Source organism: Salminus brasiliensis, chromosome 16 (genome assembly GCF_030463535.1).
Source record: "Salminus brasiliensis chromosome 16, fSalBra1.hap2, whole genome shotgun sequence".
Lineage (NCBI taxonomy): Eukaryota > Metazoa > Chordata > Actinopteri > Characiformes > Bryconidae > Salminus > Salminus brasiliensis.
The window spans coordinates 24074274-24090034 of record NC_132893.1 but is presented as its reverse complement, the minus strand read 5'-3'; the positions used below and the strand labels follow the sequence as shown (position 1 = coordinate 24090034).

At 41.3% G+C, this 15761-nt stretch overlaps 1 protein-coding gene across 2 annotated transcripts in view; it reads left to right on the top strand.

The window, feature by feature from the left end:
* The window catches only part of cadm2a (cell adhesion molecule 2a), a 425903-nt gene that overhangs the window by 396072 nt on the left and 14070 nt on the right, over positions 1 to 15761 (top strand). The window contains exons 6-9 of one of the 2 annotated variants that reach the window (XM_072658900.1): positions 1820 to 1981; positions 2171 to 2261; positions 2856 to 3034; positions 9226 to 9339. In XM_072658900.1, the coding sequence (XP_072515001.1) occupies positions 1820 to 1981; positions 2171 to 2261; positions 2856 to 3034; positions 9226 to 9339 (546 nt within the window). The remainder of the gene's footprint in view (positions 1 to 1819; positions 1982 to 2170; positions 2262 to 2855; positions 3035 to 9225; positions 9340 to 15761) is intronic. The other variant, XM_072658901.1, reaches the window with a different exon arrangement.

Below are 15761 nucleotides of genomic sequence, written 5' to 3'. Positions count from 1 at the left end.
GTTGTTTACATCAGAATAAAAGTTATACTCACCTGAGCTCCTGATGTGCTGCTTGCTACCTATTCTCTGAATGCAGATTTCCTCTTGCAAAGACAGTGTGTGTGTGTGTGTGTGTGTGTGTGTGTGTGTGTGTGTGTGTGTGTGTGTGTGTGTCTACATGCAAAGATACTTTATTGAAAAAAGAGAGAAAGTAAAAAAGAAATAAAGAGAAAGAAAGAGAGAAACATAAAGAAAGGAAGAAAGAAAAAGAAAGAAAGAAAAGGAACAAAAGAAAGATTAAAGAAAAAAGAAAACAAAAGTAAAGGAAAAAGATGAAAGAAAGAGAGAAAGAAAGACTCAAAGAAACAGAAACAAAGGAAGAAAGAAAAAGACGGAACAAGAAATAAAGTAAAAAGTGAATTAAAGAAAAAATGAATGAAGAAAAACAATAAGAATAAAAAACAAGAAAAAGAAAATTGGAAGAAAGAAATATTAATGAAAGAAAGAGACAAGGAACAAGTGAAAAAGAAAAGAAAAGAAATAAACAAAAATAACCAAAGAAACAAGATGTTCTGACAGTACAGTTGAGGTGGTGTATGGGAGACTTTAATTGGCTTTAGGTTGAAGGATGGAAAGAATTGAAGGCAAGTGTTTATAAATGAATGTATAAAACATTCAGATACTCAGAGTGAACCAGAGTGAAATCCAACAAGCACAGTGTCGTATATGATTTTCACAAACAGATATTGAGACAGTGGGGTCTTTTACACCTTCAAAAAGATGGCGTCCAATCAAATTTGCTCAACGGAAGACTTCCTTTATTTAGCAGTGGAAAATCCACTCTTTTTAAAACGGATAAAAGTGAAATCTGAACTTTAGCCGTCTTTGTACACAAAGTCGGAGAGATGTGTTTTGAGATGGGAAGCTGGTGAAGTGTTCTGGGAGTGGCTAGAAATAATGAATGCGCCTCCTCACTTTAGCCAATGTCTTCCAGGATGTCCACTTTTCATAACTCAGACAAAAGCACAACTGCACGCTGTACTATAACATCAAACACTGATACTGTGTGACCTGTCTGTCCCTCCAATCATACTTTTTATTTTTAAATAAATAATATATATCATTCCCTTTTTACTCTTAGCTACATCTGGGAACCCACAGGTTGCACCTGGGAAACCACAGCAACTGCCTATCAAACACCCTAGCAACCACTAAGCAACACCATAAGAACCACCTGAAATAACCTTGTTACCATGTAGCAACCACCTTGCAACACACTAGCAACCACCTTGCAACACAATAGCACAAATTTAGCATCCACTTAGCAGCATGATAGCAACATAGGATACCATAGCAGCCACCTAGCAACAACAAAGCAACCACCTATCAACTACTTTACAACAAAATATCAACCACATGGGATGCTAATGCACCAAGCAACACTAAAGTGACCACCTTGCAACACTATAGTAACCACCCAACACCATAGGAACTATCTATGATACTGTAGCAACCATCTAGCAACCAACCAGCGACTATGAACAGCTCCATAGCAACCACCTGGAATACCATAGCAACCATGTAGCAAAACCAATACAACCTTCTATCTAGTTTTATCCTAGTGACCACATAGCAACATCCTAGCAACTGCCCGGGAGTAGAAACCACTTAAGTTGAGCATCTGTGTTTTCTTCAGGAAAATGAACTTTTTGATGTATTTGTCATAGTAATTATTATTATTATTATTATTATTATTATTATTATCATTATTATTGATTTAATTTTTTTTAGAAGTGAGTGACAGGATAAACTGCATGTGTGTAAATCTGTTGTTGTACAGGAGCGAAGGAAGTGAATGCCAGTGGAAAGACGTTTACAGTCAAGAGCTCTCTGCAGCTTCAGGTGGACAGGGACGACGATGGTGTGGCCTACACCTGCAAAGTGGACCATGAGGCCCTGCCCTCCACCTCACAACAGGCCACAGAAGTGCTGGAGGTGCACTGTGAGTAGCACACCAACACCAAGCCATCAATCAAGCCACCAAGACATCTATAGAGTGTAAAATGAACATGATCTCTTTTCTTTAATTTAAACAGCTTCCACTGTTTTAGTTTGAGTTTGCAGCGCTGATTCTGATTTGGAGTCTATGTAGCAGTGTGATGTGACTGTTTATATCTGTCAACCTCTGCAGATGCCCCTCGTGTTGAGATCAGGCCTTCTCAAACACTCCCACTGGAAGGACAGTTTCTCAAACTGGAGTGTGTGTCTAAAGGAAACCCCTCGTAAGTCTTTCACATCATCCACAGACACAGTTATTTTCCACAGGCTGTAATGTGAATCAAGCTCTGCTTATTATGGCTGAATATAACAGTTTAAAAGACGTCCCAAAGTAGTCGTTAAAAAAAAAACACGAACAGTAGTCACTGGAAAATGTAACAGTATAGCATCGAGCTCCAGCAGATTAAACAAATGCTCGTTGATCTGGTCTCTGTCTGTGAGGAGTTTGCTGTGTTCTCCCACAGCAAATCTTCTGTCTGTGTGGGTTTCTTCTGGGTGCTCTGCTTTTCTCCCATGTATGGTTGGTAAATAGCATGCAATTGTCCCTAGGTGTGAGTGAATGAGTGTGTGTGGTACCCTGCACTGGACTTTCACCCAGTGAGTCCGGGTAGGCTCTAGACCCACATAATATATAATATCAGATCTCTGGTCACGCTAAGGGTGCATTTTATGTGAATGCTAATGCAAGGTGTAAACAGTCTCTTTCTTTTTAATCCCTTGAACCATTTCAATAAATCATAAGTTTGAGATCTCACACAAACCGCTCCTTCCCCTCTTTTTTGGGCATGTGTTTATGTGTGTCTGTATGTGTGTCTCAGGCCAGACCCGGTACTGTGGACAAAAGACGGGGGTGAACTGCCAGACTTGGACCGCATGATCGTAGAGGGCAGAGACCTCACCTTCACGTCCTTAAACAAAACAGACAATGGCACCTACCGCTGCGAAGCCAGCAATCACCTGGGCACCAACCACGCTGAATACGTGCTGTTCGTATACGGTAAGTGCTGCAGAGGAAGCGCTAACGTGGCTAACGGAGTGTGACCGCGTTAAAAAAGCACCTGTCTCATGTGCTGAAATAGGTGCTCTCACCCCCTGCCATTGCCCAGTGCTGTATTGTCCAACCGTTTTAAACGCCAGCCCCCCCTTCCGCCTTCCCAACTTGCAGCGTCTGTAAAGCAAATACATCACTAACGCCCCCGCCAGTATCTCTTTAAGATTTAATCATTTTCCCCTTCGGAATCGATTGCAAAGTGACCTTCATGTGGCCCACAGAACCTGAATCTAAAGCCAGCTCGAAAGAAAGTTTAGATAGACACCAGCGCTCCAAAAACCCATTAAAACTTTTCAAAATATTGATGACCCGCTCCAGACCCGTGCAGCGGGAGAGATCGCAGATCAGTGGCCAGGGAGAGGCTGTGTTTCGTATATATCTGCTTTATGCGGCTTCATGCTTGTCATTGAGACACACCCATTCCATTTGGAGCATTCTACGTATGAATGGAGGTAAAATGGAAAAACAGACAGTCCATTGCTTTGGAAAGGTTTGTGGACGCCCCCTTTTAATGAATACATTCATCTATTTAGAGATGCACCATTGCTGATACAGATGTGCAAATGCACACACATAGCTTGTCTAGTCCCTAAAAAGAAGTATTGCAAATGAAATAGGACTTTCTGGAGCAGATTAATGTGAACCTATTGGCACCATGCCTTATGCCAGGCGTGGGCTACAGGGGAAAAAAGCCCTCTAGTGGTGTGACGATCATGTAACCTTACTAACGCAAATCCTCAAAGCAGTACTCTACAATCTAGTAGAAAGCCTTCCTTGCACAGTAGAGACAGTGACTCCAACATAGGCAGGATCAATTCCTTTTAATAATAATTTTCTGTATAGAGAAAATCATCAACTGTCACTTGAGGTCAGTGTTTTTGACCCAAATATTAGAAGTGATATGCTTATTCTATTATTTACTACTGTAAGCCTTGATTTTGGAGAGACCACTAACACCTTTTTTCAGGGAAGAGTAATAATACACACATACTCGCAAAAGCACATACTCACACACACACATGCATGCCAGTGCCATGTAACAGCAGTGAAATCCTCTTACTGGTTGGAGGACATCAGGAAAGGTGATATTTTTCAGTATAGTCAATATTAATACATACTAATACAGCATCTTCCAGCATTCCCACTCGTCCATTTACATTTACATTTCCACACCTTTATTTACAGAGCGTGAGGAAGCTGTTATGTGCAGCTTACTAGCTTCCACAGCTGTAAACAGCTTTCTCTCTGAAGTAGCAAATGCATCATTCTATGTTTGAAAGCTTCAGATCTATATTTAGTGCTCTAAGATTGACTTTCACAGTAATGTAGGAAAGCTGAGACTTTATTTGGTCAGAAACCAATAAAACTGTAGGCTAGATTTAGGCTAAAACCTGATGCCTCCTATGTAAAAGACTTTTTTTATAAAAAAAATAAACAAAATACCAGAATTTAATATTACTGATCAAACTGATCATACGTAATTCATGGGTAATAAAACATGAATTTCTAAGAGATTAACACATTTACTTACAAACGTATGATTGTGATTCATAGACATTATGCTTTTACAGTATAGGCAAGTTTATTTGTACAGCACATTTAAAGGTAAAAGGGTAAAGGTGCACATATTTGTTACTGTACTATGTACAGCTAAATGTGTCCTGCATTTTACCCATCTGTGGTAGTGAACACACACTAGTGAACCAAGGGGCAGTGAGCACACACACACACACAGAGCGGTGGGCAGCCAACTCCAGCACCCGGGGAGCAGAGAAGGTGAAGGGCCTTGCTCAAGGGCACAACAGTGGTAGCTGAACCCACAACCTTGTAATCAATAGCCCGGAGCTCTAACCCCTGAGCCACCACTGTTCCATCAAAAGTATCTGTATCCCCAAATGATTCATAAATCATTTGTACCCCTGGTATATTATATGATTCCATACAGGAATCATGAATGGAATCATTTATAAAATGAATAGAACTGGCCCAAGAATTGACCCATGGGGCATTCCACACGTCACGGCCAAGCAGCTATCAGTAGTAGTTAACTCCAGCTTTCTGAATAAAATTTCAGGTCTGTTCCAGATAGTCCTATCCAGTTCACCAGCATCTCTAGGAGAATTCCATGACTGATGTGTCCAACATGGCACTAAGATCTAGTAATACCAGATCTGATCATTTAACAGAATCTGTATTTAGACATATGTCATTTAATACCCTTGGAATTTGTCAAAGTTTGGTTGAAAATGACTTTCTCAATGATTTCTTATTTCTACTCATGAATAAATTGATAAGCAATCAGAGCTCCCATGTTGAAGAGTCGTTTGATGGCAGCAGTTTTCAATGGTTTTGGAAAAATATGTAATTGGAAGAAGCCCTTGACTATTTGCTGCAGATCCCTACGTTTCTTGGACGCTGGACTGGCTACAATGGAGGATGAGAGTTTAATCCCAGCACACCCCAGTTCCTTCATCCTCTCTGAAAAGCTCCTCTCTGAAATGTGTGGAGGGGAGACAGGCTCTCCTGATGTGTCTCCTAAAATGGTTCTTCTCCATTTCAGATGTCCGATGGCCCATCATTAAAGTGCTCTGCTTAAGTTGATACCATCTGGTCTAAAAAAGTAACTGTGTCCCCAAATGATTCATAAATCATTTGTATACTTGAAGTCTCATTTATAAATTGCAGTTGGAGAGGCTGGTGCTATCTATAAGAGCCTCTCAACCAATGTTTCTTTAGAGAAACATTGGGAAATGAAAAGTTTAAAGAACTTCCAAGACTGTTAGAATTGAGTCATAAATGTCTGCCATATCTGTTGGGAAAACCAGTGGTCCTAGGGCCTCCTTTTGCGGCGGAATGGCTTTCCCAGACACAACACTGCAGCACCGATGTTCCAGTGTTTCAGCGGTCTACTAGCCTTGTGCAACCGCATCTGCCGTCTCTATCAGCAGAAGCAGCTGCATGGCAATGGCCAGCAGCATTAAGCGGAAACTTCTCCATCCCTGCTGCCGCCTCCGTGGCTCTACACACCCTCAGTCCTGCAGGCTGGAGAGCAGCTTGGCATGCTGGAAGTGCTCCAAGTCTGACACTTGCTTTCCTGCTCTTTTCTCTCTGTCTCTCTCTCTGAGAGCTTCTGAGGGAGATTTAATGAGCGTGCGGATCACAGTGTAGAGGTCCGGGCTGGGGCCCCATCGAAATGTCAGGCCACTGTAAGGACATGGATAACCAAAGCTTTTAATGATGTTGACGCTACAAAGCTGACAACTTCCTGTAGGGATAATAAGCTAATTGGGTGTCACAAATATAGAGCACCTTGTCTGGATTCATTACTGTCCTTTCAACTGGCACAACATGTTCCCCCACTGCCTTTCATCAATGATTAGCACACGCCCCGGTACTGTACAAAAGCTCCTGGCATTTATAATGCCAACCTTTTTTATTATGAGGCCCGTTCACAATGCATAGCAGTTAGATTTGGGTACTTTTATTCATTTTATTTACTCAGTTATACGCTATGTCCAAATGTTTGTGGACACCCCTAATAATGAATGCTTTCAGCTACTTTAAGTTGCACTTATTGCTGACACAGATGTGCAAATACACACATACAGCTTGTCTAGCCCCTGTAGAGAAATATTGCCAATAGAATAGTACTCTCTGGAGCAGATAAACATGAATCTATTCTGGTTCAAATACCAGTCATGCTGCTAGCCATTGGCAGCCGAGGCCCAGAGAGAGCACAATTGGCCTTGCTCTTTACAGGTTGGGTAGATTGCGCTCTCCCCCCACATTGCGAGGAATTACAGTTTGGGTAATTGGCAGCCCAAATTGGGAAGGAAATGGGTGAGAAAAATATATAAATTAAAATAAATAAATAACATGAACCTGCTGGCATCGGGCTAGAGGGCTATAAAGCCCCCCAGCAGTGAGCTGTGGAGCAGCAATACTGTGTTCTCTATCCAATTGATGAGTTGGGGAGTTGGAAATGAGGTGCGGTGGTGATCATCCAACATCCATCCTGATCTGATCTGTTGGTGGCACTCTTGTTGCTAAATGCAGTGAGATAAGTAGAAAGCCTTCCCTGTCTATATAGTGTTTGTGGTCAAATAAATTTTGATTTTTAAACCAATTTTAACCTTCAGTAACAATAGTAGGCTTCTGGGCACTTTTAGGCACTCCACCTTCATGCAGTAGTTAATAGCAGCATATGATGAGTGAAGGCCAGTTGGTAATATGTTTGCATTACATACTTAATTAACCCTCGGACATGAAATTCTCAATCTATCTACTACCAAAATGGTCCATCTATTTGGCAGAAGGCAAGAGTAATTATCTACTGTTGTACAACTGAATCATTTACTGTAACAAATGTTTCACATAGCTGGGCTATGAATGAGCCGTTTTATTTTCCAAAGACAGATTACAATAATGACTTTCCCTTTAAGGAATATACTTCTTTTTCCATGGTCAGTGATTACAAAAGCCAATAATGGAAGTGGCAATGCTCTTGTCTTCAGTCTAATAATCAGTCTTTATTTTAATTACTTCTGCATTAGAATAAAACACAAGATAAACACATTCTGTTCATCTACTGTGCTCCATTTGGTAAAAACAGCAAATACATCAGTGGCTTTGCCCTCCTGTGCTAGCTGCTGCCGCGGCGGCAGTGTGAGGCGAGAAGTGTCTGAGGTGTTTTGCTTCAACAGGCTTCAACAGAAGTGTGGGGCGCGTGCCTTTGAGCTCATTAGAGAGAGAGCAGCCCGCTGATTCACCTTATCAGCCTCAACCCAACTTTACTCCTCAGCCTTTATCGCGGGGCTAAACACGCTTTATGCATTTCTAATGATCGCACGGCCCGGCTGAGACAGGCTGCCGACGTGGATTCGGGATTAAAAGAAAGCTTGAATGTGACCTGCCATTTGAAAAAGCCTGAATGGCTCAGTTCGAGTTACAGCACACAGCGATGTTCGGTTAAAGCTGATTGGCGTGAACTTTGCTTTGACTTTGCTCATGAATTTTCAAATGGCAGGTAGCAGACGAACCACAAGCTGACTTCAGCCTGTTCCTGCCTCTCATTCTGCCAAGTCCAGAGGGTTGTAGTGAGGAGCTACATTTTCTCAGTCACGTGCATCTAAGTAACATTTTGTAGGTCCTCAAATGATAATACTTTTACTCAGGAATATCTGTGAGGAAATTCTTCTCAGTTTAGGTCCTGAGGCATTATGACACCAATGAGGTAAATCATAATGACCACACGTCCAATATTGACCATACGTACCGCTATTGTTCCAAATGGCTTTGCCCAGCTAAGGCATGGCTTCTACAAAACCTCTGGTATCTGGTACCAAGATGTTAGCAGCAGGTCCTCATACAGTCTATAAGTTGTAAGGTGGCCTCATAGCAGATCAGACTTATAAATGGCCATTTTACAGAATCCTGATAAGAAGGAGATCTGGGGACTTTGGAGGCTTAGTCAACTCCTTGAACTCTTCATCATATTCTACAAACCATTCCCAAACAATAAGTGCATATTTATGTATAATATCACATACACAGATAAGCTGTGTTATTTAAACTGCCAGACTCCCACCAAGTTGTTTTTCACCAGTTGTTTCCACCAGGTACTCACCACTGCATACCAGGAACACCCCACAAGACCAGTCTGATGTTTTGGGGATGTTCTGACCCTGTCATCTAGCTATCACACTTTGACCCTTTGGCTTCTTTTAACAGGAATCACTTTCAAGAAGTGACTGTTCACCTACTTCATCTGTCAGTGGTTTTAATGTAAAGGCTGAATGGTGTAGATAACTATATTGTTTGTTCATAATTTATTCATTTTTAGTCATTTTACATTAATCTCACTCCATTTTAATTTGCTTTACTGTATGTATTCAAGGTGAAGTATATCATCACTGTCATATCAATACCTGTCGTATCCATAAAAAAACTGATTCGTGTTACAGGTAAGGACTGCAGGTGTTTCCAAATGACATCATATTTTGATCTGATAGTGATGATATATGATATGAATGTTCCATTGCTGTTTTGATATATTTTTTATTTGATTTTTACCTTTGTTGTTGTTTTGTCTGTATGCGTCCATGTCTGTCTGTTTGTGCCGTGTGCCTAATTGCCAGACGCCCCTACCACGCCCTCTCCATCCACAACTCCTCCCCCTGTAGCCACCCTCCCAGACACCACAGATCCCTTAGACTCCAAGCACTCCAACCCTGCAGTGACCGGTGAGAGAGGTACAGTAACCCTGCTGCCCTTCCTCCTGCTCCTCCTCTTCCTTGCACTCAGCTCTTCCTCACACTGTCACTGTCCTTACTGTGACCCCTACACCTTTTAAAGGAATGACCTCCCTTCCTCTCTTTCTTGCTAATGCTCATCAGTCACATGCTGCCTCCTTTTTAAAACTGACCTCCAGCACCTCCCTTAGATCTTGTCATTATCTGAAATGGAAAATCTGGAGCAGTCCAGCTTACCCTTTCCTGGTTTTACCATACTTTTACCTTTTAACAAAAAAGAGTCATTTGATTGACATGCAAAACAACCAATTGTGCAACTGTCTGATGTGCTGTGGAGAATATAAGGTATATCTTGCTTAACAGCAACTTTAAAGAACACTCCTGAAGAACTTTCAAAGATCTGGTTCTGTGAACTTCACAACCCTTCTTCCGATCCCAGCAGCTATACTGCTCTAAAGGCTCAGTCATGGCACGCAGAGCAGCTGCTGGCAAAGGTGTGTTTCCTGTTGGACTGATAAAAAATGCTCCACACCAGTGCAGATAGCCAATCAGAATGTAAGGGACAAAATCCTGATAGCTGTAGTCAACTTAGTGTGCAAAAGATATCAAACAGTTTGAGAACATCGGTGGGTGGAGCGTCTGAGATTACATACAGTGTGACCCAACTGAACTATTGACAATATTCACTGACTGCAACCCAGAGAAAATAAGAACTTATCATGTCTCGCAAGAATAATTTATGGTGAGTCTTATTTCAGCTTTGTCCGAAAGCATTCCAGTCACTGCCTGTGAGTCCAGAGCATGAGGTTTAAGAAGTTTGTTGAAGTTTAACCATGTGTTACTGTCCACTTAACCTTACTTTAGTATATAGAGCTCACTTAATATAGAACTTACAGCTTCAGCATTAGTTACACATAAACATAAGCCTAACTGCATAATCTTTAAATTCTTAAATTGCCAAATCAAGGAGCAACACTATTATTTTCATTATATTTGTTATCTGAGAAACAACAACTAAAATGTAATCAAATCAAAGTACTTACATTCTTAAAGGTAAATATAGAAGATACAGTCATGTCATTAATTTACATACATCTGCTTACCCTTATCATTTAAGCTGAATTAATGGCTTAGCTCTCAGCTGATTATAACACCAAAGGAACATTAACGTTAACACTAACTAATGAAGAGTTCCATACCTCATAATTCAGAAGCTGCTCTGAGGTTCCTACCAACTATCTACCAATATAATAGTGATACAGGCTGACCTGATAAGCCTAAACCCAAAACATCAACATAGTAAGAATAATGAACACCTGTAAAATGCACCCAATCCTAACCTTTAACTTTTACCATCACAAGAAGAACCCAAAAGGAATGTTTAGAAAATAATGAAGAAAAATAAGAACAAATAGAAACCCACATAGAACACCTGGAAATTCTGCTTTTTTCTGTAATTAATTTTGTTATGGATAGAAAAGTAAATTTCAACCTTGGGGACTACAATGTGGTATCTGTAGTGGTCTTATTCTAGCCCTCATAATTGACATTAAAATGAACCTAGCTAGCTTGTTGGATGTGGATTTGTCTGTCTTATGTTAATTTCTGGTTTGATTATCTAGCTATTGAAGTTATATTACAGTAATAACTCCTTACATAATCCCCTGATCATTGTCAACAGTTCCACCACCTCCAAAATTCCAGTTGACCTCCCTCTTTCAGCCTCAGGACTCTTCTCTTCTCTTGGTCTTTAATTAGCCTATGCTAGTTCTGTCTTGTGGGCCTCCCTGTGTGCATGGTTTATACATTTTCGTAGCTTAATTTATGGATGTACACAATCCTCACACATCAGCTGCTGCATATTTGCAATCAATTCATCAATCTGTGGCACATCATTAGTGGACCAAAATAAGTGCTTATCTACATTAGAGGCAACTATACCATGATGGTGTTTGTGGCCTCTTGAGGGTTTAAGGGCATGTCTGTGCAATAATTAGAATTCAGTCTTAGTTTGGCTTCTTCCTACAGGAACTGCTTTGCGATCTTTAGAAGAAATGTGTCAAAGGGGGGTTTTAGGTCATGGAGAAACAATTTTTGATTCTCTGAAGAACATTGAAATTGAGTGGTTTCATGCTTTTCATGTTTGAACCTATTGAACCTATTTATTACCCTGCACAGTAGAAAAGCGCAGCATGCAGAACAGCATCCAACTAACCCCGAAACTCAGTAGTTTTGGTGACTGCCTTGCATCAGACAGCAAGTGCACTGTAACTGTTAGGACTTACTTTCAGCAACTGATGTAACATCAGTTAGCTTTAACCTATCTCTTTCTGCGCCATTGTCAAATTAAGCAGAAGCTCAACTGTGCCTGAAGGAAACCATTCTCAAGCACTTTATGGAATTATAGCTTTTTTCTTTCAGTCTGCCACTCGCCGGGCCCCGCATTGCAGGGCGGCTCTCCGTGGCTCGCGTAGCACCCAAGGTCTGGAGTGTTAACAGCACTTATTTCCTCCGATGCATTAGCCGGCCATCTCAGAGCCTGCGATCAATGGGGGGATTTCAGTAGCGGGCAGTCGGGGCTTAATGAGCATAATAACTCTTCCCCACAGAAGCACGGGGCCCAGACGATGTCATCAGAGTAGCTCCCATCCCCGTTAAATCTGCCAAGTGCATTTTTATGGCTTGCAAATTAGCCGTGACCTTATGAAGCTGAAAGGTTGAATAAAGTACTTGGGCTACTGAGAATTTTTTAAATATTTACAGCTCACTTTTCATAATCAGTGTGCGTGTCCGCCCCGTCTCGGAACCCCCCGAGCTGTTATCATCCCACCGAGGCACTTCCGCAAGACACAGTGATTGGTCATGCCTTTTGTCTCAGGATGGGCAGGAAAGAATGCGCAAATCCATCTTGTTCAGAGCGCGTTCGATATGGGTTCATTAGCCGGGGACTGGAATAATAGGACCGAAAAAATGGGAGGAAAAAACAAACCAGAAATTCGGGAGCCGTTTAATTGCCATGAAACTTTTTTCGAGTTGTCAAACTAAGTTCTTTTTTTATTTTATTTTTTTAAATAATGCCATGCATTATTTTAATGGAAGGCCTAACTGCAGAAGAACTTGTTCTGCAGTACTAGTAATTTTAATGCATTCACAGAGTATATGCAGTAGAACAACAGCAGTTCTAATTTAGCATAATGTTTTAATAACAGCAAGCAGGCTTAAGTTGGTCAGCGTCCAGTGTCTCCAGATAGGGTTCCCACAGGCTATTTGGAAACATATGTATTCTTTAGGCATCCAGCAGACATCCAGCGCACAGCATGGCTTCTCCACAGGGGTGTAATAGGCGAACATGGGCCGACAGCTGTGGGCTGGACGCCGCCTTGTCCATGGGCTCTGGTCCCAGTGAGACACAAACAAATGAGGAATCCTCCCAGTGCCATTTCACAAGTTCCAGCGCTTTGCTCCTGGGCAGCTGGCACAATGGGAGAGTCTTGTTGATCCAATTAGGGCTTTGTGGATCCAATGAGGGCTTTACATGTTGCCTGCCGCCCTCGTTCTGCTTTCCTGAGCTATCACTGGAGCTCAGGTGAGCGTTTTACATATGCATGGGCCTGCGGCGGGCTGCTTTACAAAGCTCTTGAGCACAGTGGTCAGAGGATGAAGGCTGGCTTTGAGAGCACCTTGTGCAGTTTAAACTTGATGAGCTTGGCCTTTATTCAGTGGATTTGAGTAATTTCTCAGAGAGCACACAAGCCTTTGTGAAAGAAATAGAAGAGGTCAAATTACTCAAGGAATGTGTCCAAAAAGCAGTGCATTTCCAGCGGTATTGATTCAGCTCCAGTTTTCCAGTGTTACTGATAGAAGGGAGGGAAAAAGTGCTGCAGTCTGGAAAAAAATATGGGCCCTCTGAGGTTCCGCCAAAGGACAGCAGCAAAAATCAGTTTTGTTTAACAAAGGGGATAAGGCAAAGTTTGCTGCAGTGTCCCTCCAGGCCAGGTCAAATATTGAGACAGCCGCGCTGAGTGCCTTTCCCTGCCCTCTGCTCCGAACAAGCCAGAGCACAGGGGGGGATTTAAAATGTAATGCAAAGGTCCTTAGTGAGTCAGACAGCGTCGTTATTGATGATCTATCACATTAAGTCACATCGCTGTGAGAATTATAGCAACAATTTTAAAAAGGCAAAGGACGAAAAAGAAAAATCATTAAATTCTGCAGACGCGGATGAATTACGAATAATAGTCCCTCCATTCATTATGTTTTAATAGTAAGAGACACTTTAAGTAATTCTCTGGAATGAACCCTTCTGCTCTCTTCATTTTACAGTGCCTGATCTTGTTAAGAAATTGACAGCGTAATTTGGAAAGAGATGATGTAACGTCTCTGGACAGTTCTCCACTCGTCCTGGCACTTGTTGTGTTAGCATTAAAGAGACTGTATATCTTTTAAAAGAAAATGTAGCATGTAGCGTGTAAGCTGTGCTGAATCTTCTAAATGTGCTCATTCACTCACCAGTCTACACAGTCCATCTATAGAAGACGAGCTGCAGAAACAGCCTGTTTGGAAAAACAGCACATTTACATACACTGTAAATCCAAATGTTTGTGGACACCCTTTCTAATGAATGCATTGCATCCATTGCAACTAAGCATGAATGTGCAAATGCACACACACAGCTTGTCTTGACCTTGAAGAGAAGTACTACCAATAGAATAGGACTCTTAATCCCTAATGTCAGGCGTGGGCTAGAGAGGTATAAAGCCACTCAGCATTGAGCTGTGGAGCAGTGGAACTGTGTTCTTTGGAATGATGGTGCTCCATCCTGTACTCCTGGGCTGAGTTTGGGAGTTAAGCATGAGATAGGATACTGATTAACCAACATCCTTTGTTGCAAACAGTTGAATAGAGAATACACAGTACACATATTCCATAGCACTTGTGTTAGCAAGCGCCAATTGATAGGAAGTTTGCTGCATGCCGTAAGCTCCCTGCTTTTAGAGTCATTTCAACAATCTGTTTGCCTGTAGGGACTGGTTATTACCCAGTAACATGCCAAAGAAACAAATGTTGAAAGTAAAATAGATGAAATTCAGAGCAGCTGACTGACCTCAGTTCAGTTTCACCTCTGTGATACAGTATTAAAATCATCCTAAGTGGTAGCGAAACTGCTTACAGCTGTATGGATCCAGTGTATCTACTCCATATAGGTCATATACCCGCTGCTGCAGGGGTTTCATGACTTTGAGCACTTTTTAATTCCTCAGTGAGCCACAATGTGCCATGCAGCATTTTGACAGTACTACATTACATGAAAGCCATATCAAGACCACAAAGTTTGTTTTGCAGTCCAGTTTTAATGTATTTAATCTCTTATGTCATATTTCCTCATTTTAGTATCTTTTTGACATTGATCTCCTATTGTGGGGTGGTCGGTCTGCCTCTAGAAAAAAAAAAAAAATCCTAGAGGAAACGCTAGGATCTAAATGCAGAACAAATAACAGTCATTATTTTATTACTTTATAATCACTTATTGTAGATTAAAAGAATAGCCGAGTGGATACAGGTGGGTCTCAGCATTAAAAAGATAGGGAAACACTGCCAAGAGCTGTAAGCGGTTAGCTATTTAACAACATTTGCTGAAGGTACCACAGCTTGAAGTTAGCTTAAACTTGTTGGTGTCTGAAATTAAACCGTGACTTCTGTGTACTGTTACACCCCTAATAACAATTCAAAGATAAGTACATACAGAATATAGCCCTGCACATTTGCATTTGAAGTTGTCATGACTGCTTTAGCCTGGACTGAGGAGGATGGGTTTCTGAGGAGGATGTGTTCCCCTTTTGAGTCTGGATTCCTCTCAAGGTTTCTTCCTCTCGACCCCAGGGAGTTTTTCCTTGCCAGTGTTGCCACTTGCTTGCTCAGAAGAGGCTTGGTTTTGGATCTCTGTAAAGCTGCTTTGTGATAACATTTGTTGTAAAAAGTACTATATAAATAAAATTGAACTGAATTGAATTGAATTGAATTTTTAAACAAGGCACAATACATGGCAACCAATCAGAACAGTCTGTTAAATTATAGGAGATAAAGAGTTGTTAAATGATCATGTGAAAATAAATCTTGATATATAAACTGACACAAATCTTGGCTGTAGCTACCAGTACTATGATTTCAGCCGACAACCTGCTTGTGCCACTTGTCAGTCACCAGCTGCATTTGCTCTATTTGATGTTTGAGATTGTTCAGTCTCTCATCAGACCACACACACACACACACACTTTTTCTGGCCACAATTAGAAGCTGTAATTTGTTTTGAAAATCTAATTAAACCACTCGGACCACCAGAGTGTTCCCTCGTGCGCACGCTTGGTCCAAAATCAGCTCTTTAGAGGCTCTGACATGTAAATGATTCCACTGCTGGTGTGTAG